The sequence below is a fragment of the Chaetura pelagica genome, unplaced genomic scaffold (assembly GCF_000747805.2).
Source record: "Chaetura pelagica isolate M959 unplaced genomic scaffold, ChaPel_1.0 scaffold73, whole genome shotgun sequence".
In the NCBI taxonomy this organism is placed as follows: Eukaryota; Metazoa; Chordata; class Aves; order Apodiformes; family Apodidae; genus Chaetura; species Chaetura pelagica.
In genome coordinates this window covers 19,300-44,030 of record NW_009952682.1, presented here as the reverse complement: position 1 = coordinate 44,030, position 24,731 = coordinate 19,300, and the positions used below count along the sequence as shown (strand labels likewise).

Genomic DNA, 24,731 nt, shown 5'->3' with positions numbered 1-24,731 from the left:
TCATTTAGATTGAAATGTTTTTGGAGATGTTTCTGCAATATGTATATGACACAAAAATCCTAACCTGAGAGTCAAAGATGGAGTTTGGTATTGTAAACTCTTGTGGGGTTAATGGCCTGGTAGCAGCTGAGGCTGACATTTTAGCTTGCATTTGATTTTATTTATGGTTTGGAAGTCAGGGTAATGTTTGGACAACAACTTGTTTAGAGTAATCTGGGAAATAGCAACTTGTAGTTAAACTTTGGTTGATAATATCAAAGCTTAGAATCTTAACCAGTCCTTCTTCCCCACCATTTCCTTCCTTATGAGCTGGATAAGTCTGTCTTTTTTTTGTTCCACCCTTTTTAGCTAGATGGGATTCTGAGCTACATGATGTTGCTCTTGGATAAAATGCTGGATTATAAGAGCAGACACAAATTTTCTTTCCTTTGTTCTCTTCTTTGTTTCTTCTCTTTTTTCCCTATAGGCTTTTTTCCTCATATTTGTTTTTGGTTTTTTTTATTCCAAGTCCAGTATGGATAACTAAACAACCTAGCAACATGAGAGATTAATTAAAAGGTATAAGAAAGTCTAGTGTTTAGAAACAGAAAATAAAAAAATGCTTTTGTCAAAATCGTCAAGGAATTTTGAGTTATGTTACTGATACACATGCAGGTATATGGCATTTCTCACAGGATGCCTTCCTTTGTATCATAAAGACCATCCTTCCTAGCATCCTTCCTAGCATTTCTGTTAAACTTTTGCCAGTTTAACTTTTGTCAGTTCTTGTTTTAGTCTGAGCCTTATCTGCATTCCTTTGTTGCTATTATCTCATGTTTGATATTTCAGTTATACAAGATAAATATTTTTTTCTTACAAGACTTCAGAGGTTTGTAGAGTTGATTTAATTCTAAACCTCTTTAAGAGAAATGCTTTTAATCAAGATGGTTAATTTAAACCAGTTAATTTTTCTTTTTTTTCCCCTGCTAGTCATGATAGAACAATGCAAGATATTGTTTACAAACTTGTGCCAGGCCTCCAAGAAGGTAAGTTTTCTGGTATTTTTACATAATTCCTTGACATTTATGAAAGGAGGAAATGTGGAAAATGTTCAAGGGGGGATGAAGAATACCATCTTCACTTGTTCTGGTTCTAGCACTACTTTTCCTCGATACTTCAGTGCTTTTTAAATTTTAGACTAGCAGTGTTACTGAAAAACTTCAGAAATTAAAATGGTGGTGTTATTTTAGGGAAAAGTAACATTATGTAAACCTAAATAGCACTACAACTTTTTCATCTTGGCATTCATTCTATAATTTGCATACATTCTTTAATAAACTGTGTAACAATTAATGTATTTTTTTAAAAAAAACTTTACAGAGTTCTCAGAGGTAGAATACTGATGTAGCATAACTTTTAGCTTTAGTGAACGTTTCTTCTAAGATGTACATGAATTCTTTGCTAGCAGGTACCTTTTCATTTGTATTCTTACAATCTACTTCGATAACGAACTAAAGGTATGCTTTTTAGTAATTATTCAGCATTATTTTTCAGTGATGTGTTTCTACTTTAAGTAGAATATTTCAATCCCACTAAGCTGTCAAGTGAGGACATTATTTGATATTTATAAGCAAGTTTAGGTAAAGAGTTTATTTTAAAATTGTTTATAGGATATTAAAAATCAGAAATACAGATAAAAATTCAAAACCAATATTTTGACAGAAATACTGAAGGGGAAAACCACAAAATATCATATAGTATTTAAAATTTCTTTTATTTGTAATAACAGAATGGTGTAATAATAGCTCTGCAAATGACTTGGTAGTATTCTGCCTCTCGAGAATAAGATCTGGAGTAACTCGATTGTTATTTCGAACTCGGTGCTTAGGACCATGGTTTAAGCACTGGACTTGGTGGAGTTAGGTTAAAGGTTGGTAGAGTTAGGTTATGGTCGGACACGTTTTCCAACCAGAATGATTCTGTGATATCAGGCTGGCAGCCAGTCACCAGTGGGGTTTCTCAGGGTTCCATTTTAGGGCTAGTGCTCCTTAATGTTTTCATAAATTATCTGGGTGCAGGAGTCGAATGTGGAGCTGTGGACTCCCTGAAGGGTAAAGAGGTCTTACAGAGAGATCTGGATAGATGAGAGCAGACCAATCACCAACTGTATGAAATGTAGGAGCAAATGCTGGATTCTCCAACTGGGACAGGATCATCCTGCTTATACATACAAATTGGGGGATGAGAGGCTGGAGAGCGTCCGCATAGGAAGAGATCTGGGAGTTTGGGTGATGGCAAGTTAAATATGAGTCAACAGTGTGCCCTGGCAGCCAAAAGGGCCAACCATGTCCTGAGGGGCATCAAGCACAGAATCGCTAGCCAGTCAAGGGAGGTGATTGTCCCACTCTGCATTGCGCTGGTGCAGCCCCACCTCGAGTACTGTGTGCAGTTTTGGGTGCTTCCATATAAGGACATCACACTATTAAAGTGTGTCCAGAAAAGGGTGACAAAGACGGTGAAAGGTCTGGAGGGCAAGACTTATGAGGAGCAGCTGAGGTCACTTGGTTTCTTCAGCTTGGAGAAGTCTGAGGGGTAACCTCATCACAGTCTACAACTTCCTCAAGGGGGCAGTGGAGGGCAAGATTCTGATCTCTCTGATGACCAGCGACAGGGCAGGAGGAAATGGAATGAGGCTGCATCAGAAGTTCAGATTGGACATCAGGAAAAGGTTCTTCACTGAGAGGGTGGTCAGTCACTGGAACAGGCTCCCCAGGGAAGTGGTCATGGCACCAAGCCTGTCAGAGTTCAAGAAGCATCTGGACAATGCTCTTAGTCATATGGTTTAGTGTTAGGTAGTCCTGTGAGGAGCAGGGAATTGGACTCGATGATCCTTATGGGTCCCTTCCTACTTGAGATATTCTACGATTCTATGATTATGGCAGCAAGAGTAGAGAAGTAGCAAAAAAGTGCTAATACTCCTTTCTGCCTGACAAGCTTCTTTTACAGAACAGAGGAAGGTTTTGGAACACCTTGATAAACATTGTGCTAGAACATTATTACATAACTAATATTTAAAATTTTTAACAGCGGAAATGAAAAAGCAGAGGGAATTCTATCACAAACTGGGTATGGAAGTACCAGGGGACATCAAAGGGGAGACATGCTCTGCAAAGCAACATTTAGATTCACATCGGAATGGTAAATGGTCTTGTTTATTCTGTCTTGGGGTGGGGGTGCAGACTGCCATTAATATAATTGTTATATAATATTGTACAAGACTTGTTTGTGCTTATATATTGGATTATATACAAGAACTCACCACTTTAAACTTACCATCGAAGTGCAGTATTGTTTTGCATCATACTTGTTTATAGAAGGTGTTCTTTTAGCTGACTGTAATGTGTTTCCGATGAAGATCTTCAGTAGTATCTGTAGGAATGCTATGATAAGAAAAGGTTACTTTAATCCCAGTCCTGAATTGCATTAACTTTAGAAACTGCTGATGTTAAGTGTAATTTTGTGATAGAAATGGTATGGTGGTCATACTTTGTGTGTGTGTATTTATCCAAGGACAAAAGAATTCTCAAATTTGTGACTGTCAGGAGAGCATATCAGTTTTACAGAATAGTGAATGAGCCCTGATAAGTTCACAGCAAGGTGTCTTGAACTGATTTTTTGGGAACCTTTGGATTAGTGCCCGCATCTCTGCTACCAAGAATAAAGCTGCTTTCTAACTTTTCTCCTGGTTAGAAGAGAAGCTGATCATGTTCTGACAAGTCTAATTACTTAAGAAAAACAAACTCAAATAGAAAAATCACAGTTGCTCTCATAGTCTTGACTTTGTTTCAGGATTACCTGTCATCTGATATATCTAATTTAATTATTGCCATGATCTGCTTTTTTCTGAAAGGTGAAACTAAACCAGATGAAAATTCAAAGAAAGAATCTTCTGAAGAAAAACAGGAAGAAGATAATGACTATCATCGAAGTGATGAACAGGTGGGCTTACTTCTGATATAGAGCATTTCTAAGTTTTATTTTGTATTTCTAATTTATCTGTAAATGATTATTTTTCCTTGATAAACTTTTTTTTCCCCTCTGGCAGAGACAAGATACAGTGTTCTCCCATGCCTTTGTGTAAACTTGAGCTTCATCTTTTTTTATTTAGGCAACTTGAGAAATTTGGTTTTGAGAATTTCATTAAGGTTTGATAGTTATAAATATTTCCGAGTTTCCTGAGCATTGGCTAAACTGTGTGTTGGCTTTCATCTCAATTACATTTCAAGTCATTTGGGCCCTTTATCCAAGAGTCTACTCCCATGCCACCCTGGTGCATCAGGACTGAATATGTTTCAATAATTAGAATGAAACGTCTTTTTTAACGTAGTATTTGGTGTCAATTTTTAAAAACAAAACCTGTTTGAGTATGAAACTTGCTATTGGAATACACAAGTTGCTACCTTCATGTTTCCCTGCTGTGTTCAAAGTAAATTAAATTTGGATTGATTTCCCATTTAATGATAGTGCAATAGTAGTATTCAGATGGATTGTGCGTTGTATCAGATCATTTAAGAGCACAGAATAAAACCTATCCTAAAGAGCTTAGACTAAATAAAGAAAACAGATGATTGAGAAAAGAAGAGGGAATTGAATGCACAGAGATCAAAAGGCCATTGTTATGGTTTGGCTCAGGATCGACAACAATGCTCTCGATCCCCTCCCCCTTCCACCCAGGTAGGGAAGGAGAGAGAGAAAAAGAGAGAGACTTGGCTGGATTGAAAACTAAACTACACAGTTTTAATCAAACACTAATGATAAAAGAAAATATGTACAATTATATACAAATGTGTTCAGGAATGTGCAAACCCCTATTGCCTCCCCCCACACCCAGCAACCCCCACAGCACTCTCCTTAGCTGTGAACAGTCTGAAAAGTGCCAGACCGCTGCCGGAGAGAGCGGCAGAGCAGACAGGAGCTTAGAGTCAGGAGATGCACAGTCTAGGGGTCAATGGTGATGGATGGACAGAGAAGGGAAGAAGCAGCAGGAAGGAAGTTGTCTTCTGTGATCTCTGACCTTCCTCTGAGCTTGCGTAGATATATGAAATGGAATGTCTCTGGCCAATTTTGCTGTCTGTCTAATTCAGCCTCCTACTGGGGGGGTCATAGATCTCCCCGTAGTGTCTGAGGCAGCAGAACAAAGACATGACCTTGGAATCCCAGCAGTTAGTATACATTCCAGCATTTGTTATCAGTCCAAGCTGGAACACTTTGCTACTAGGTAAAAGAAAGCTTACTGAAGGGAAAAAAATCAGTAAAAGGGAAAATGGCTTCATCCTGGCTCAAACCAGGACACCATTTTTTCCCATATAATCTTTTGAACGTCAAAAAATTTTACTACCTTTTCTGCATCAGTGAATTTTAAAGTTAAAATATTATTTTAAAACATGCCTTAAATATTGAACTATGTTATTAGATTCAGAGGTTAGATTAGAAACAGTCATTAAAAAGCGATAATCATTTTGTCAGGGAGGATCAAGGGCAGGCTGCTGCTCCATAGGGAAAGGCAAGCCGGGAGCCAAGAGTGACAGCAGGGCAGGCAGGGCACTGACCTCACCAACAAGGGGTGCGGTCCCACAATACCTGAATAAGGAGAGCATAGCAGCTCTGGTGACAGTGACCAGATTCAGCCACAGTCCAGTGATCACCAGGTAAATCTTTAGTGGTGAGGCAGGTCCAAGGTTAAGCCAGAAAGTTAAGTTGGCAAGTTGAAGTCAGGTCCAGAGACGATAGTAACCAAGGTCATACACAGTGATCACCAAGCCAAGTCCATAATGATGAGACAAGTCTAAGGTCAAGCCAGGAACTCTAATCTGTGGGTCAGGGTCTAGGCCAGGCGTGGGCATGGCTGCAATGTAGCTCATGCAGGGGGACCAACCAAAGGAGGGAGCTTCAGCTTCAAGGCTGGAGTGCCTTGAAGACAACTTCTTAAGTGAGGAAATAGATGACCCTATCCAAGGGGATGTGACACATGGACCTGATGGTCACCAATGCAGGTGAGCTCATCAGGGATGTCAAGATTGGAGGCAGCCTGGGCTGCAGTGACCACACACTGGTGGGCTTCACAGTCCTAAGGGATACGAGTCAGATGAGGAGAGTAGTCGGGACCCTGAATTTTAGGAAAACAAACTTCCAGCTCTTCAAGGAGTTAGCCAGTAGGACCCCCTGGAAAACAGTCCTCAGAGACAAGGGAGCAGAACAGAGCTGGCAGATCTTTAAGGATGCTTTCCATAGAGCACAAGAGCTCTTAATCCCCAGGTGCAAGAAATCAAGTAAGGAAGGGAAGACACCAGCATGGCTGGGTCAAGACCTGCTGGCCAAACTAAAAGGCAGGAAGGAACTGCACAAGCAGTTCAAGCAGGGACTGGTATCTTGGGAAGAGTACAGGGGCACTGCCCGGTCATGCAGGTATGGGGTCAGGAAGGCCAAGGCATGGCTGGAGCTGAACTTGGCAAGGGATGCGAAGAATGACAAAAAGGGATTCTACAGGTACATAAATCAGAAAAGGAAGGTTAAAGAAAGCGTACCCCCCCACCCCGATGACCAGAGATGGCAAACTAGTAACAACAGATGAGGAGAAGGCTGAGGTTCTCAATGACTTTTTTGCCTCAGTCTTCACTGGCAACCTCTCCTCACACCGCCTGAGTTGAAGGACCTCAAGATGGGGACCAGGGGGAGGAAGTCCCTCCCACTGTAAGTGAAGACAAGGTTCATGACCATCTGAGGAACCTGAACATACACAAGTCCATGGGACCTGTTGAGATGCATCCCAGAGTCCTGAGGGAATTGGCTGATGTAGTTGCCAAGCCACTCGCCATGATATTTGAAAAGTCATGGCAGTCAGGGGAAGTCCCTGGTGACTAGAAGAAAGGAAACGTTGCACCCTTTTTAAAAAGGGTAGAATGGAGGACCCTAGGAACTACTGACCTGTCAGCCTCACCTCTGTCAGGCCTGGGAAAATCATGGAACAGATCCTCTTAGAAGCTCTGCCAAGGCACATGGAGGACAGGGAGGGGATTCCAGATAGCCAGCATGGTTTTACTAAGGGCAAGTTCTGCCTGACCAAACTTGTGGCTGTCTACAATGGAGTGACTGCATCAGTGGACAAAGGAAAAGCAGTGGATGTCATCTACCTGGACTTCTGCAAGGCCTTTGACACGGTCCCCCACAACATCCTTCTCTCTAAGTTGGAGAGATATGGGTTTTGATGGGTGGACTGTTCAGTGGATAAGGAATTGGCTGGATGGTCGCATCCAGAGGGTAGTGGTCGATGGCTCGATGTCCAGATGGAAAATGGTGACAAGTGGTGTCCCTCAGGGGTCCGTACTGGAGCCAACAACATAGACAGTGGGGTCGAGGGCACCCTCAGCAAGTTTGCTGCACACCAAGGTGACTGGTGCAGTCGACACACCAGAGGGACGGGATGCTATCCAGAAGGACCTGGACAAGTGGGCCTGTGTGAACCTCATGAGGTTCAACAAGGCCAAGTGCAAGGTCCTGCACCTGGGTAGGAGCAATCCTCGCTATCAGTACAGGCTGGGGGGTGATGTGATAGAGAGCAGCCCTGCAGCAAAGGACTTGGAGGTACTGGTGGATGAAAAGTTGGACGTGAGCAAACAATGTGCACTTCCAGCCCAGAGGGCCAACCGCATCCTGGGCTGCATCAAAAGAAGTGTGGCCAGCAGGTTGAGGGAGGTGATTCTGCCCCTCTACTCTTGTGCGACCCCACCTGGAGTACTGTGCCCAGCTCCGGAGTCCTCAACAGAAGAGGGACATGGACCTGTTGGAATGAGTCCAGAGAAGGGACACAGAAATGATCAGAGGGCTGGAGCACCTCTCCTATGAAGACAGGCTGAGATAGCTGGGATTGTTCAGCCTGGAGAGGAGAAGGCTCTGGGGAGACCTTATAGCAGCCTTCCAGTACATGAAGGGGGCCTACAGGAAAGCTGGGGAGGGACTGTTTACAAGGACGTGTAGCGTTAGGGCAAGGGTCTTAAACTAGACCAGGGTAGATTTAGATTAGACATTAGGAAGAAGGTCTTTATGATGAGGGTGGTGAAGCACTGGAATGGGTTTCCCAGAGAGGTGGTGGAGGCCTCATCCCTGGAAACATTCAAGGTCAGGCTTGACCAGGCTCTGAGCATCCTGATCTAGTCAAAAAGGTCCCTGTGCACTGCAAAATGGCCCATTGCACTGGACTAGATGACCTTTAAAGGTCCCTTCCAAGCCCATACATTCTATGATTCTATGAAATGATGCTGCTAAGTTGAGCAGGGTGACCTCACACTGAAAATTCTTCAAGCTTTTCCTCAAACAGCTCTTCACAACAATTTCATGGTCATACAGATGCTTAATCAAAATTGGCCCTGAGCTCAGGCAACCAAACCCCCAGGGAGGAGGGGAATGAGCTCAGGGTCCTGACAGGTTTTCATATTAGATATCTCGCTTTGGCCTTGACCTAGGCTTCTTCAGAACTAGTTGTAACCTCTGCAGTTAAAGTTCTGGAACATGGCAGCACTAAAGTTCTGCCTTGAACTTTTGTCCATATCCCTTTTGAGTTGAATAGTGCTTAACAGTAAGCTGACAAAATACTAGACAACCGTTTTTTAATGACACTGCATGCATTTTGCCTTGAAGAATATTGGTATTCTACATTTTTACCTTTTTGTTGGATTAATAAATGCTGCATGTGAAACGCATAATGGGGACTGCAGAAAATTCTGTCAACTAGCCCTGGCTGCGTTTGCTTTTTCCTGAAGGTAAGCATCTGCTTGGAATGCAATAGCAGCAAATTGCGTGCATTGAAACGAAAATGGATCCGCTGCTCAGCACAAGCAACAGTCTTGCATCTAAAGAAGTTCATTGCTAAAAAACTTAACCTTTCTTCTTTTAATGAGGTAATGTGTTAATGTTTAAACATCATTTTGCAAATGAAAGTCTCATGGATTTTTTTTTTTTCTAAAACTGTCTTTCCTTCCAACCAGATTTAAAAATAAAACCCGAAGCACACACTATTTCCTAATATAAAGGACCAGAAAATGGCTATTTAAGTTGAGGAGTTGAATGCAGACAAATAGGTTTTTCTCCAAATTTACCTCCCCCCCATTTTAATTTAAGGATGCCGGTCATCTTCCCTTTTTTCTCCCCCTCCGATACAATGGAAATGTAGCTCTTGATTGATTCTTGGCTTTATACAGAGTTGGCAGTGCAGCTCAGTGTGTTGTTCCATTACCGGGTTTAAAACACACCAAAAGGTTTGGTTATGTGTTTTCCACCTGTGATAAAACTGACTCCTGTAAGATGCTTTGTTCCGTGGCCTTAAATGAAGGGATACACTGCCCTAGCAGAGATTTTTCACTCAATGCAGAGAATGGATTATAATACTTAGATACTACTGAAAGACTGATTTAATGGAAAGCAGCACACACATCTTCTGCTTCTCTACTGTGATTGAAATTCTGCCTTGTGTAGTATCAGCTGGTGCCACCTTCCCTGCAGGGAGTACATAATTGGACTAATTGTGGGAAGAAATCATGGTGCAGGGTAAGGGAAGAAAGTGGTTTCCTATCCTCTGCAAGTTCTGTCATTTCAGACTCTAAAAGTAGAACACATAATGGCAGGCGTGTGAAAACAGAGTCTCTGTTCCCTCTTTCTTGGTATTGGTCAAAGTAGCCCTCCACCTACTCTTACTCTCAAACTTCCATCTCTCAGTCTTGAAAACTTCCAAGGAGAGTGATGCCATGACCTCTTTGGGCGACTTGTTCTGTGTCAAAGGCTTTGCTGAAGTCAAGGTAGACCACATCCACAGCCTTCCCCTCATCCACCTAGGCGGGTCATAGAAGGAGATGAGATTGATCAGGCAGGACCTTGCTTTCCTAAACCCATGTTGGCTGGACCCAATCCCCTGGTTGTCTTCGACATGCCACTTGATGGCACTCAGGATGATCTGTTCCATAATCTTGCCAGGCACCGAGGTCAGGCTGACAGGCCTATAGTTCCCCGGATCCTCCTTCCGGCCCTTCTTGTGGATGGGCGTCACATTGGCCAACCTCCAGTCACCTGGGACCTCCCAAGTCAGCCAGGACTGGTGATAAATGATAAACTGGCTTAGTCAGTTTTTCCACCAGCTCCCTCAGCACCCTAGGATGAATCCCATCCGGACCCATGGACTTGTTGGGATCTAAGTGGCACAGCAGGTCCCTAACTACTTCCTCCTGGACTACAGGAGGGGGATTCTGCTCCCCATCCCTGTCTGCCAACTCAGGAGTCCAGTTGTCCTGAGGGTAGCTGGTCTTTTTGTTCAAGACTGAGGCAAAGAAGGTGTTAAGCACCTCAGCCTTTTCCTCGTCCTCCGTTACTAAGTTCCCCCCCCACATCCAATAAGGAATGAAGATTTTCCCTGATCCTTCTTTTGTTATTCATGTATTTATAAAAGCATTTTTTATTATCCTTTACAGAGATGGCTAGTTTAAGTTCTAGCTGAGCTTTTGCATCTCTAATTCTCTTTCTACATGAGCTTACGATATCCTTAAATACTTCCTGATTCACCTGCCCCTTTTTCCAAAGTTGATACACTCTTTATTTCTGAGGTCTTGTAATAGTTCCCTGCTCAACCAGGCCGGTCTTCTTCCCTGTCGGCTCCTTTTTCGGCACATAGGGACAGTCTGCTCCTGCACCTTCACCATTTCATTCTTAAAGTAAGCCCAGCCTTCCTGGGCTCCTTTGTTTTTGAGGGCTGCTTCCCATGGGACTCCCCAAACCAGCATCCTGAAGAGACCAAAGTCAGCCCTCCGGAAGTCGAAGGTAGATGTTTTTCTGATGACCCTCCTAACTTCACCACATATTGAAAACTCTATCATATCATGGTCGCTGTGCCCAAGATTACCTCCAACCACTACATCTTCCACCAGCCCTTCCCTGTTTGTAAACAGTAGGTCCAGCATGGCACTACCCCTGGTAGCCTCATTTACCAGCTGTAGCAGGAAGTTATCTTCTATACATTCCAGAAACCTCCTGGATTGGCCCCTTTCTGCTGTGTTGTACTTCCAGCAGACATCTGGTAAGTTGAAGTCCCCCACAAGAACAAGGGCTAGCGAATGCGAGACATCTCCGAGTTGTTGAAAGACCATCTCATCAGTCTCTTTATCCTGGTCAGGTGGTCTGTAGCAGACTCCCACTAGGATATCAGCCTCATTGGCCTTCCCTTTTATCCTTACCCATATACATTCTGCCTTGGTGTGTCTAGTATTGAATTCGAGGCAGTCAAAGCACTCCTTAACATATAACGCCACCCCACCACCTCTCTTGCCTTGCCTGTCCCTTCTAAAGAGCCTGTAGCCATCCATTGCAGCACTCCAACCATGCGAATCATCCCACCATGTCTCCCTGCTGCACAATAGCTTCTAACTCCTCTTGTTTATTTCCCATGCTTCGGGCATTGGCATATATACACTTGAGCCGCAGTACAGATATCCCGACCACTTGCGTGGTTACTAACCTATTAGTGAGCCCTGTGTTTTTGTTGCGGCATTTATTTCCATTTCCCGCCTCGAGTGGGACAGCAGACTGGTGGCCGCCCTTAGGCTCATCTCTGGTGAGTCTGGTTTCGTCCCCATCCCCCTTCAAACCTAGTTTAAAGCCCTTTCGATGAGCCCTGCTAACTCGTGCCCCAGGATCCTTCTTCCCCTCCAGGTTAGGCTTCCTCCACCTGTTGCCATGCCCGGTGTCCTGTAGGCCCATCCATGATCGAAAAAGCCAAAGTCCTGTCTGCTGCACCAGTCCCGAAGCCAGGAGTTAGTCTTCTGGCTCTTCCAGTTCATCCCCTCATCAATCCCTGCTACTGGTGGGATAGAGAACACCACCTGTGCTCCCGATCCCCATACCAGCCAACACATCCTCAACCAGCACCTCCTTATTTGTCAGTACAAGGTTGTAAGGGTTCAATAACAGAACAAGGAGGGGTTTGAGCAGTTAACCCCTCCCCCTTGTTTTAATTGATACCTGCCGAAACGCCCCCCCCTATGGGTAGTACGCACTTCTGCTCAAAAAGGGAATGAGGGCACGGACTGGGTTTATACGTGTTGATATTTTATAAACAAAACAGAAATGTACAAAGACATAACTGTAGTACAAGCCACTGATAAGGTGAAGATTGTTATGGTAAAGGGAGGTGATTTAGAACGCGTCGCAGTTCCCCCCCCCCCCGTTGGGGTCGCCGTTGTGCACGTGAGTATGGGGAGTGAATTCTATAGAAAGAGGGAAAAGTAGGGAAGATCCGCAGATGGGGTTCTTACACGTTGAAGATAGCAGAGGTGACAGCTCCTGGGCTGGAAGGCAGCAGGCACGCAGGCACTGCGTAGGCAGCACCACGCGAGCAGCAGACACGCCCTGCGTGTGCAGCAGCTCCCTTAGGGTGGCGGTCCCAGCTGGGCTCGGCGCGGTTCCTGCTCGGCTACTGCTGCTCCTGACTCGGCTTGGCGATGTCCTCAGCTGCAGACAGGGGTCTCAATTCTGTGTTTTTAAAAGAACAGCTAGATTTCGGTCTTTATTCTGCCCCTGGGGTCCCATGAAGTTCTAGGAGGCTGCAAGACAATAATATACCCCTAAGCTAGCAGCAAGTTCTGGTTTTTTTTCTCTCACAAAGGCAGAAGCCCCCTCTGCTGCTGTCCGGTGACTTCTCTTTAGGTTAGGGTGAGTTTCAGGTGCCGCAATGCATTATCTCATCCGCATGCCAGCCCTGGCCCAGCCAATCTTGAGTCCCAGGACAGGACAGACCACCCATAGGCAGAGGGGGGTAGACCCCTTCAGCAAGGAGCCAGCGTCTTGGGTCTTGACGGTTCCAGGTGTCAGAGGCACTGTGCAGGAGTGGTGTCCATTTAATTGTCCTTATATGTTGAAATAGTTTTATGGGAGACATACATTTTTTGTGGTAAGCGGCATAACCCTTACAAAAGTCCAGCAGTACTCTCTCCTTGTTGGCTCCTCCACTGCCTGTTGTTATCATCAATGCTCTACAGGAACCTCCCAGACTGTGCGTTCCTGTCTTTGTAGCCTTTCCAGCAAATATCAGGGTGGTTGAAGTCCCCCATGAGAACCAGGGCCTGTGATTGTGAGGCTGCTTTCAACTGTCTGTAGAAGGCCTCGTCAGCTTCCTCCTCCTGATCAGGTGGTCTGTAATAGACAGGCACAACAGTGTCACCCATGCTAGCCTGCCCCTTAATTCTTACCCACAAACTCTCAACTCACTCTTCATCCAACCTTGGGCAGAGCTCAATGCATTCACTTGCTCTCTCACGTAAAGAGCAACTCCACCACCACGCCTTGCCGTGGTCCATATCCGTGGCGAGCCAGGAATGAATACTGCACACCAATGTGATGTAGGTTCAGTCCAAGTTTATTCAGCTGCGTGCAGATTATATAGTCTCAGGACAGTGTGCACGCTGTCCATGCAGCAAAGTAAAGCTCTTAATTGGTTAATATACATTGTTCACGCATCCCCATTCCCCTTTTGATTGGTCACTACTTTAAGCCCTTTATCTGACTCCCTGTCCTGTTTACCTTACTACCTGATTGCTACACATACCAGAGCCTCACTAGTTCCCAAGGGAACGACCTTCCCTGTTCCTCCAGCCGCCTGATGTTTTCACCTAAAGTGAAATCTTTCAGCACAGCCAGGGCCCCAACAACGCCTTGTTGGCCTGTCTTTCCTAGAAAAGGACATAGCCATCCATAACAGCATTCCAGTCATGTGAGCTATCCCACCATGTCTCCATAATTGCAATCAGATTGTAGCCCTTTGACTGCACACATCTCTAATTCCTCCTCTTTATTCCCCATGATGCATGCATTGGTGTACAGGCATTTCAGAGAGGGAGCTGCGCATTCAGCTTTCACCCTAGAAGGGTGGAAGACCACCTGATTCTCATCATGGCAGGTAGTTGAGGAACCTTTGTTATTGCTCTGATTGGCCAAGCTTATTCCCCAGCTGGATGTAATGGCTTGAGTATTGCCATTTTGGCCCCCACCTGCCAAGTTCTTCAGTTTAAAGCCCATTTAAGCTGGCTAGCCTGCTGCCAAAGATCCCCTTGCCTCTTCTAGAGAGATGGATCCTATCCCTCCCTAACAGGTTATGGTTGAAAAAGAATGTCCCATTGTCTTAAAACCAAAACCTTCGAAGCAACACCAGCCACGTAGCCAGAGGTTGATATGCTATATATGCCTATTTCTGGCTGCCCCCGTGCCTCCAACTGGTGAAATGGAGGAGAAGATAACTTGGGTCCCAAAATTTTTCACTTGTTGCCCCAGAGCTCTGTAGTCTTTTTTTATTCTGCCCAGGTTATGGGTTCGGTGTAATTTGTACCCACATGAAAGAGTAACAACAGATAGTAATCCGTGCTCTTAACAAGTTGAGGTACCTGCTCAGTAATGTCCCAAACTTTGGCTCCTGGAAGGCAGCACACTTCCTGTGACTCCTTGTCAGGCTGGCAGATTGGTGCCTCAGTGCCTTTTAACAGTGTCACCCACTAAGACCACACAATGTTTCTTTTTGCGATGCCTGTTGTGTGCTGGCTATTTGTTCCTTGTGGACCTTGCTCGGGGGTGTCTATAGCTTTTAATGCATCATATCTTTTACTGGTTGTAATGCTGGAGGATGGAGACTGGGAGAGTCCTGGGTCCAGGATTCAAGGTGCCTCATTCTCAGTATTGACTGTTGCCAGAGCATGAGTCTGAAATCATCTGTCTATCTCAGACTTGGCTCCTCTAATACTATGCAGCCTTTCAACTGTTTCTTTCAACTCAGCCACCTGACGTAACAGATCAGTCTGCGTACACTTTGTGCAGATACTTCCCTTATCTCTGGGAGAAGGGTCTGGGCACCCAGTGCAAGCTACTGTTTGTACTGAAGCCTCTTTCCTTACCAGATCTATCTGGGTGGAAGCATTAGACATCGCAAGGGCTTTCTGGGTGGAAGCATCGGTCTTAGCTTGGAGGCGAGTGCCCGCTATTCTGGCTGAAACGTCAAGCACTTCCCTGGCCTGTGGACCTGTGAGCGCCCTCGCTGCACCGCGCCCTGTTTGCCCACACTGTTCTGCAGCGCTCCTGGGAGGAGTTTAAATCTTCTGCCGTGTCAGCCGCTCTCAAAAGAACTGCAAGCACCACATGGGTTTCCTCGATCTTTCTCAGGTTCCTCGGACTCCAGGAACCCCCCTGTTCACCTCAGTCTAGTGCTCATCTGCGGCAGTAGCTGTTGCCACCGCTGTGTCCCACGCTGACTGACAATTATCCTTGTAGAGATTTTTTTTTTTCTCTTTATATCCAGTCAGACCTTCCTCTGTTACCATTGATGACCATTGTCTCTCATTTTCCCACCACGCACCTCAGTAAAGAGCCTAGCTCTATCTTCTCTATAGGCTTCTCTTAGGTGCTGGAAGGCTGTAAGTAGGTCCCTTTTAAGCCTTGTCTTTCCCAAGATAAATGGGCCTAGCTCCCTCAACCTCTCCTTATAGAGCCTGTGTTCAAGCACCCTGACCATCTTGGTGACCCTCTACTGAACTTGCTCAAGTTCATCAACATTTTTCTTGTACTGGAGGGGCCAAAACTGGATGCAGCATTCCAGATGTGGTCTAATGAGTGCTGAGTAAAGGGGAACAATCACTTAGAATCATAGAATCATAAAATGGAAGGTTGGAAGGGACCTTCAAAGATCACCTAGTCCAACCCCCCTGCCATGGACAGGGACATCTTTCATTAGATCAGGTTGCTCAAAGCCCCACCCAGTCTGACCTTGAACACTTCCAATAATGGGGCATCCACAACTTCTCTGGGCAACCTGTTCCAGTGTTTCAGCACCCTCATTGTAAAGAACTTCCTTATATCCAATCTAAACCCACTCTCAGTTTAAAACTGTTGCCCCTTGTCACTAACAGGCCCTGATAAAAAGTCTTTCTCCATCTTTCTTAGAAGCCCCCTTTAAGTACTGGAAGGCTGCTAGAAGGCCTCCCCAGAGTCTTCCCTTCTCCAGGATGAACAACTGCAAATTTCTCAGCCTGTCTTCATAAGAGAGGTGTTCCGTTCTTCTGGTCATTTTTGTGGCCTCCTCTGGGTTTGCTCCAATAGGTTTATGTCCTTCTTATGTTAGGGACTCCAGAACTGGACACAGTACTCCAGGTGGGGTTTCACAAGAGTGGAGTAGAGGGGCAGAATCACCTCCCTTGACCTGCTGGTCACACTTCTTTTGATGCAGCCCAGGATACGGTTGGTGTTCTGGGCTGCACATGTGCATTGCTGGCTCATGTCCAATTTTTTGTCTACCAGTACCCCCAAGTCCTTCTTCTCAGGGCTGCTCTCAATCCATTTGGCCCCTAGTCTGTGCTGATATTGGGGATTGCCCTGACCCAGGTGCAGGACCTTGCACTTGGCCTTGGTGAACTTCATGAGGTTCACATAGGCCCATTCCTTAAGCCTGTTAAGGTCCATCTGGATGGCATTCCCTCTAGGGAATCAACTGCATAACTCAGCTTGGTGTTGTCTGCAAACTTACTGAGGATGCATGCAATCCCACTGTCTGTCATTGAAGATAGTAAATAGTACTGGTCCTAGTACAGACCTTCAAGGGACACCACTCGTTACTGGTTTCCACTTGGACATTGTTCTGTTGACTTTCTTTAGTTTACTGACTGTGCTTCTGTTGATATACCCCATTATTCTGTTAGGCTTCATCACTGCCAGAGCACATTCCTGACTCAAGTTCAACTTGCTTTCAACCAGGACCCCCAGGTCCTTTTCAGCAGAGCTGCTACCCAGCTTGTAATGTCTTGTGACTTTGCTGTTGTTGAATTTAATGAGATTGTCAGCTCATCCTTCTAGCCTGTCTAGGTCCCTCTGAATGGCAGCCCCGTCCTCGAGTGTATCAGTGACACTTTTGCAGTTTGGTGTCATCCACAAGCTTGATGAGGTGGATTCTGTCTCTTCTTCCAGGTCACTGATAAAGACATTCAACAGCACAGGTCCCAGGGTAGACCCCTGCAATACTCCACATGTCACTGGCCTCTATACAGAGTACAACCCATTAATCTCTGAGCCTGACAATCCACCTGGGCCTTTACCTATCAGGTAGTCCAACCATCCAGATCATAATGTCACAATTTGGATACAAGGATGCTGTGCAAGATGGTGCTGAAAGCCTTGCTTAAGTCAAGTTTGACAACATCCACTGTTCTCTCCTCATCCATGGATTTTGTAATTTCATCAAAGAAGTTTGATTCAGGATTGACAACAATGCTCTCGATCCCCTCCCCCTCCCCACCCACGTAGGGAAGGAGAGAGAGAAAAAGAGAGAGGCTCTCTGGATTGAAAACTAAACTAGACAGCTTTAATTAAACACTAATGATAAAAGAAAATATATACAATTATATACAAATGTCTTCAGGAATGTGCAAAAGCCTCTTGCCTCCCCCCACCCCCAGCAACTCCCACAGCACTCTCCTGAGCTGTGAACAGTCCCAAAAAGTCCCGGACTGCTGCCAGAGAAAGTGTAGAGTAATGAGGGTCAGGAGAGCTCGAGCCTAGCGGTCGACGGTGATGGATGGACCGAGTCCTCCCTGGACGCCGGCCATGGATGGAAGAAAAAAAAGAAGACACAGGAAGGAAGTTGTCTTCTGTGATCTCTGACCTTCCTCTGAGCTTACATAGATATATGGAATGTAATATCTCTGGCCAATTTTGCTGTCTGTCGAATTCAGCCTCCTACAGGGGGGGTCATAGATCTCCCCATAGTGCCTGAGCCAGCAGAGCAAAGATATGACCTTGAAGTCCCAGCAATAGCATAAACATTCCAGCTTTTGTTATCAGCCCAAGCTGGAACATTTACTGCTTTTTTTTCCCCTTGATGATTGGGAATAGCCAGTATGGATTTACCTTTCCCTTTATGTGCCTAGAAATGGCTTCCAAGAGGACTCACTTCATGACTTTCCCAGGGATCACCAAAGTGAAGCTGACTGGCCTCTAGTTCTCTAGATAGTCCTTCTTGCCCTTTTTGAAGATGGGTACAACATTTCTTCAGTCATTGGGTACCTTTTCTGATCTCTGTGACCTTTCAATGAGCATAGTGTGGCCTTCCAATTACATCAGCAAACTCTTGTGGCACCCTTGGATGCATCCCATCTGGTCCCATGGACTAGTACGGATTGAGATTTCTCAGTAGATCCCTGACTTGATCCTACTCTGCTACTGGCTGTTTGTCTCCTCCTTGAGCCCTGTCTCTAGGCAAAAAAAGGCCTGGGAGTCCTTGTTGGTGAAAACCAAGGCAAAGAAGGCACTGAGTACCTCAACCTTGTCTGCAGACACTGTCACTAAATTGTCCACACCATGCAGCAGCGGTCTCACATTTTCCTTGTTTTTTTCTTTTATTGATAATGTAGCAAGATAAGTTGTTCTTGTTGCCCTTGATGTCCCTTGCCAGTTTCAGCTCCAGCTGAGTTTTGGCTTTCCCCAAACCATCCCTGTATGCTTGGACAATGTTTCTATATTCCTTCTTTGTAGCCTGTCCTCAATTCCACCTCCTGTATATGTCCTTCTCATGAGCTCCCTGTTAAGCCAAGCTGGTCTCCTGATACATCTACTCTTTTTTCTGAGTATTGGGATGGATTGTTCTTGTGCTTGGAGGATGTTGTCCTTAAAGACTTATCATCTGTTGAGCTCCTTTGCCCTTCAGAGGTGACTCTCATGGGATCCCAACTTACCAGCCTCCTGAAAAAGTAAATTTCTCCTCTACTGAAGCCCAGGATCTGTACTCTGCTACTTGATTTCCTCACTCCCCTCAGGATCTTGAACTTCACTATTTCATGGTTGCCACTGATTAGCATGTCCCCAGGCAGTTCTTCCTTTTTGGTGAGTAGTAGATCCAGCTGTATGTCACCTATGTTTGGCCCATCTAGCATCTGTGTTAAAATTCTTAGCACTTTTCAGAAACCTGGATTCCTTTCTTACTAATTACACCTTTTGATTTTGTGTTTAAACTCGCTATTCCGCTGCAGCAATCTCTGGTTTTATAACCTACTTGGTTCTTACTGAAATGCAAGAATGTTCATTCAACAGTACTTGTGTTTCAGGAGTCCTCCCTCCCCCTTTAAGGGCTCATGGCATTTTTGTGGAAACAGTGTATTGGTATGTCCAGTGAAAAATATGTTTTGAGGAGGAGAGTCCTACAGATGTGAACACTTGGTTGAATGCTGTAGACAAATCCTGGTTTGAGTTATTGTCAGCTAAGCCATGTTAGTGTACTGCATGCATGTTCTTAGCTTTCTCAGGTTGTGGTAAAGTACCATTAGCATATGTCCCTTTTGCGGTGACTTACCCTTTCAATACATGTCACCTTGCAGTCAAATAGGCTAAGATGATGTGCATGATCATCTGTTGCAATTCAACTGATGGCTGGTCACATGATCTCACATTTGCTTATGAGTCCATACCCTTGCTGTTTCCAATATCAAGATCTTTCAAAGCTGACATATAAAAGTTAAAACAGCTATAAAGTGTGTGCAAAAAAAGTCTTAAACACTGATGCATAAGCAGGGGATAGCCTTTTAAAAATGCGTTTTCAAAGTAGAAAGTTACTTGCTGGACTTGCTGGGTACTGTGTAAACAATTTTCATAGCACATCAAAGGACTGTCTTTACATGAGCATTGAGTTCTGTTTCTTTGATCTTTTTATTGGGCCTTATCTGAAGTGTATTGTTTCAAAGCCATGTTCTGTGTGTCAGTGAATTAATTATTTCTTCTTTTTACATCAGCTGGATATATTATGCAATGAAGAGATTCTTGGCAAGGACCACACGCTCAAGTTTGTAGTTGTTACTAGATGGAGATTTAAGGTATGACACAACTTCTTTTCATCAACATTTTCATGTTCTATGTAAATCATTAGCTGACTAAAGAACAAAGTTCATAAAGCACACATCATGCAGGCCTATACTGCAATAACTTCAAAATGGTTAACATACCTATTTTAAAATGTCTAATAAACTATCTTTAAAAATAGATATTTTCTTAATTCAAAAGAGAAAAATGTGGGAAAAGTTAAAATGTGCCACTAAGAAAAACAGGAAGTTGACAGCAGATGTCAATTTGATGGTAATTAAAAATGTATATGGTAAAGGAGGCTGAAGCCATTGAGAGGGGCATTTTTTTCTCAGCCATGTCAGTCAGATACAACTAACATTACTTACTCTGTATAGATTGTGAAACTGGTTACAACGCAGAAGGGACAAATATTTAATACATTTGTATTCTGTAGTTTGGAAGAGAGGCTGAATATACTCATGAAAGGAGGTGGATTAATTAACTTTGCTCTCCACTTCAGTTTAAGAGACTTGTAGCAATATTTAGTAGGAATAAACAAGGCTGAGGAAAGCAGTCGAGTGGGTCACCGATGTTAGTTTCTTTAAACTAAACAAAACCCCACATAACAAAACTTACAGCTAAATAGTAAATGATGGGGGATTCATAAAGAGTGTAAATTATCACTGGTGATTTATGGTCTCCCAAATAAAATGGCTGTACGTATAATGAAATGTCAAGTTGAACATCTAGGATACAAGTCACATCCAGAGAATCAGGGTGTGTGTAGTTTGGGAGTGATAATCTTGAAGTTAGGGTTAGAGTTCATAATGGACATGCAACACAACACAAGCTCCCAGGATGATACTGTGGTAGAAAGATGTAATACCTTTGGATGCATAAATATAAGGGATGAATGAGAATAGGTAGGCAATTTTTATCTGTTTATGAAGAAATAATTAATTTCAGATTTGGAAATAGAAGGTAGGAGACTGCAGTCAGTTATGACATCTTCGCAAACGACCTAGAAAAGAGGTTTAAATAGTGAGATGACAGTGGCACCAATAAAGATACTCAAGACAGTAATGATAAATGTTGGTGATGAAAGTTTGCTGGAGTCCTTTACAGTACTGGATGACCAGGTGATAAAATGGCACCTAAAGTTCAATATGGATAAATGTAGAGATGCATACTGGGAAAACATGTATCTGAAGTTTATATATAACAATAGTGGTCTAAGTTGACTGCCATCAAACAGAAATCAAGTTTTGGGGTTAGACATAAAGATAATGGCTCAGTAATGGTCCAAGAAAAGGCCAAATTAAATCATAAACTCATAGACTGGTTTGGGTTAGGAGGAACCTTAAAGATCGTCTAGTTCCAACCCCCCTGCCATGGGCAGGGACACCTCCCACTAGACCAGGTTTCTCAATGCCCCATCCAACCTGGCCTGGAACACTTTCAGGGAGGGGGCATCCAAAACTTCTCTTCCAGTGTCTCACCACCCTCATAGTAAAAAATTTCCTCTGAATGTCTAACCTAAATCTACCCTCTTTCAGCTTGAAACCATTACCCCTCATCCTATCACTCCATGCCCTCATAAAAATCCCTCCTCACCTTGCCTGTAGGCTCCCTGCAGGTACAGGAAGGCTCCTAGATGGTCTTCCCCGGAGCCTTCTCTTCTCCTGGCTGAGCAACCCCAACTCTCTCAGCCTGTCTTCATAGGAGAGGTGCTCCAGCCCTCTCATCATCATCTTCGTGGCCCTCCTCGGACTTGCTCCAACAGATTAATGTCCTTCTTATGTTGGGGGCCCCAGAGCTGGACACAGTACTCCAGGTGGGATCTCACAAGAGCCGAGTAAATGGACAGAATCACCTCTCTCGACCTTCTGGCCATGCTTCTTTTGATGCAGCCCAGGATACAGTTGGCTTTCTGGGCTGCAAGTGCTCATTGCTGGCTCATGTTGAGCTTTTCATCAACCAGCACCCCCAAGTCCTTCTCTTCTGGGGCTGTTCTCAATCCATTCTCAGCCCAGCCTGTATGTGTGCTTGGGATTGGCCCGACCCAGGTGCAGGACCTTGCACTTGGCCTTGTTGATTTTTATGCAGTTTGCACGGGCCCACTAGATGGCATCCCTTCCCTCCAACGTGTCGACTGCACCACACAGCTTGGTGTTATCTGCAAACGTGCTGAGGGTGCACTCAGTTCACAGTCCATGTTGCCGACAGAGATGTCCCTGAGGAACGCCACTCATCACCGATCTCCACTTGGACATCGAGCCGTTGACCACAACTCTGAGTGCGACCATCCAGCCAATTCCTTATCCACCAAGTGGTCCATCTGTCAAGTCCATGTCTCTCCAATTTAGAGACAAAGCTGTCCTGCGGGACAGTGTCAAATGCTTTGCACAAGTCCACGTGGATTATGTCAGTTGCTCTCCCCTTCCCAGCAACGTAACCCCATCATAGAAGACCACCAAATTTGTCAGGCACAATTGGCCCTTGGTGAACCCTTGTTGGCTGTCTCCAATAATATTTTTTTCCATGTGCCTTAGTATAGTTTTCAGGAGAATCTGCTCCATGATTTTGCTGGGCACAGAGGTGAGACTGACTGGCCTGTAGTTTCCCGGGTCTTCCTTTTTTCCCTTTTTGAAAATGAGGGTTATGTTTCTCCTTTTTCCAGTCAGAGGGAATTTCTCCAGACTGCCAAGACTTTTCAGATATGCATCTTCATTGGCCAGTTCCTTCAAGAGGCATGGATGAATCCCATCAGGTCCCATGGACTTGAGCACCTTCAGGTCCTTCAGGTGGTCTCAGACCTGCTCTCCTCCTGTAGTGGGGGAATCTTCCTTTTCCCAGTCCTTGCCTTTGCCTTCTATAACTTGGATGGTGTGACCAGAGCCCTTGCTGGTGAAGACTGAGGCAAAGTAGTCATTGAGTATCTCAGCTTTCTCTATGTCCTGCATGATCAGGTCTCCAGTTTCCTTCTGGAGTGGGCCCACATTTTCCCAAGCCTTCCTCTTATTGCTGACATACCTGTAGAAACTTTTCTTGTTGCCCTTGACATCCCTGGCCAGATCCAACTCTTTCTGTGCTTTGGCTTTCCTTACCCGATCCCTTGCTTCTCTGACAACTTCTCTGTGCTTCTTCCAGGATACCTGTCCCTGCTTCCACTCTCTGCATACCTTGTTTTTACATTTAACTGTGTCCAGGAGCTCCTTGCTCATCCACGCAGGCCTCCTGGCATTTTTGCCTGCCTTCCTCTTTGTTGGGACACATTGCTCCTGGGCATGGAGGAGGTGATCCTTGAATATAGACCAGCTTTCCTGGGCTCCCCTCCCCTCCAGGGCTTTGTCCCATGGTACTCTACCAAGCAGATTCTTGAAGAGTCTGCTCTTTTGAAATCAAGGGTAGTGAGTTTGAGAAACGCTACATTTGTTCATAAAACGTTCTCCATCTTCTCCTGGCTTAGTGCAGTTAACAGAAGCATCCAACAGATGCAGCAGTTTGCACAGTGGTTTCTGGGCTCTGCTTTTAGATCGTCTAGATTTTCAGGGAACAGGAACAACTTCCAAAATCATCAGGGGACTCCTAGGAATCCCGTGAGGAACTTCAGGGTGCCTGATGTTGCTGGGAAAGGACAGGAGAATGTGATTCTAGCAAGGGGAAAGGCAAAGTCCTGTCCCTGGGAAGAAACAACACCTTGCACCAATATATGATTGGGGCCATCCAGCTGGAAAGCAGCTTGGCAGAAAAGGAGCTGGGGTCCTGGTGGACACCAGGTTGAACAAGAGCCAGCAATGTGCCCTTGCAGCAAAGGTGGCTAATGGTATCCTGGGCTGCATCAGGCAAAGTATTGCCAGCAGGTCGATAGACCTGAATAGAGCCAGCAGCTCTATTCAGCACTGATGAGGCCACACCTGGAGTCTTGTGTCTAGTTCTGGGCTCCTTAGTACAAGAGAGACAAGGACACAATGGAGAGAGTCCAACAAAGAGCCATGATCAGAGGTCCCTTCCAACCTCAATCATTCTGTGATTCTCAGCATGTTTTTTTCCTCTCTTAAGCCTGCTCTTTTCAGGTAACTATTGCTCCATCTATGCGCATAAGAGCCAATTCACACAAACTCATGCTGAAGAGGCTTTTATGACCATTATTTATGTTGTGTAAACTTGAACTGTAGAACTCTGTACTGTAGGATGTTGTAAATGTTAAATGTTTACATAGCTTTAAAAAAGCAATGGGTAAATTCACAGAAGAATTATCGGGTGAAGACTTAATACAAGACTCTACATCTGGCTTCGGAAACTCCTGAAGTGTTTGAGATTGGGGAGCTTTCTGGAGAGTATTGCTGTTTACTTGCCTTGTTCTTATGTCCTTCCCCAAGGGCCTGTGATTGAGTTCTGCTGAGAACAGGTTCTATTCTAGATAGCCAGTGTTAGCTACTCTTAGTATGATCAATTACTGAGACAAAAGTAGAAGGTTTCTTTTGGGGGGGAGCTGTAGATGGGGTATCTTGGTGAAATTTTGGAATATAGCTACTCTGATAGTCTCTCTAAGCTTTAATTTATGAAACAGATAAATTTTATAAATAAAGTATATTAATTCATTTTCATTTTGCCCCTTAACCTGTCTGATCATTCTGTCTTGCAGAAAGCACCTCTACTGCTACATTACAGACCCAAAATGGACTTGCTGTAGGAGAACTTAATTGTCCTTCTGGACAGTTTTTTTTGCAGAGGCTATCATTTGGCACGTTAGTGCAGCACTTAACTCTCATGTGACACAAACCAGCAGAATCATTTTGGAAGACTGTAGTGCTTCTATAGCAGACTGTCCTTCTGAATACTTCTAGGGATGT

General features: G+C 44.6%; 1 protein-coding gene across 1 annotated transcript; it reads left to right on the top strand.

Moving 5' to 3' along the window:
• Positions 1-969: 969 nt before the first annotated feature.
• On the top strand, positions 970-24,571 carry LOC104384783 (polycomb group RING finger protein 3-like; the record flags this gene model as incomplete). Its single annotated transcript, XM_009993766.1, has 6 exons — positions 970-1,025; positions 3,067-3,177; positions 3,890-3,978; positions 8,796-8,933; positions 19,827-19,907; positions 24,524-24,571. Coding segments are annotated over 6 exons (523 nt in total), but the record flags the coding sequence as incomplete, so codon positions are not given.
• Positions 24,572-24,731: the final 160 nt, after the last annotated feature.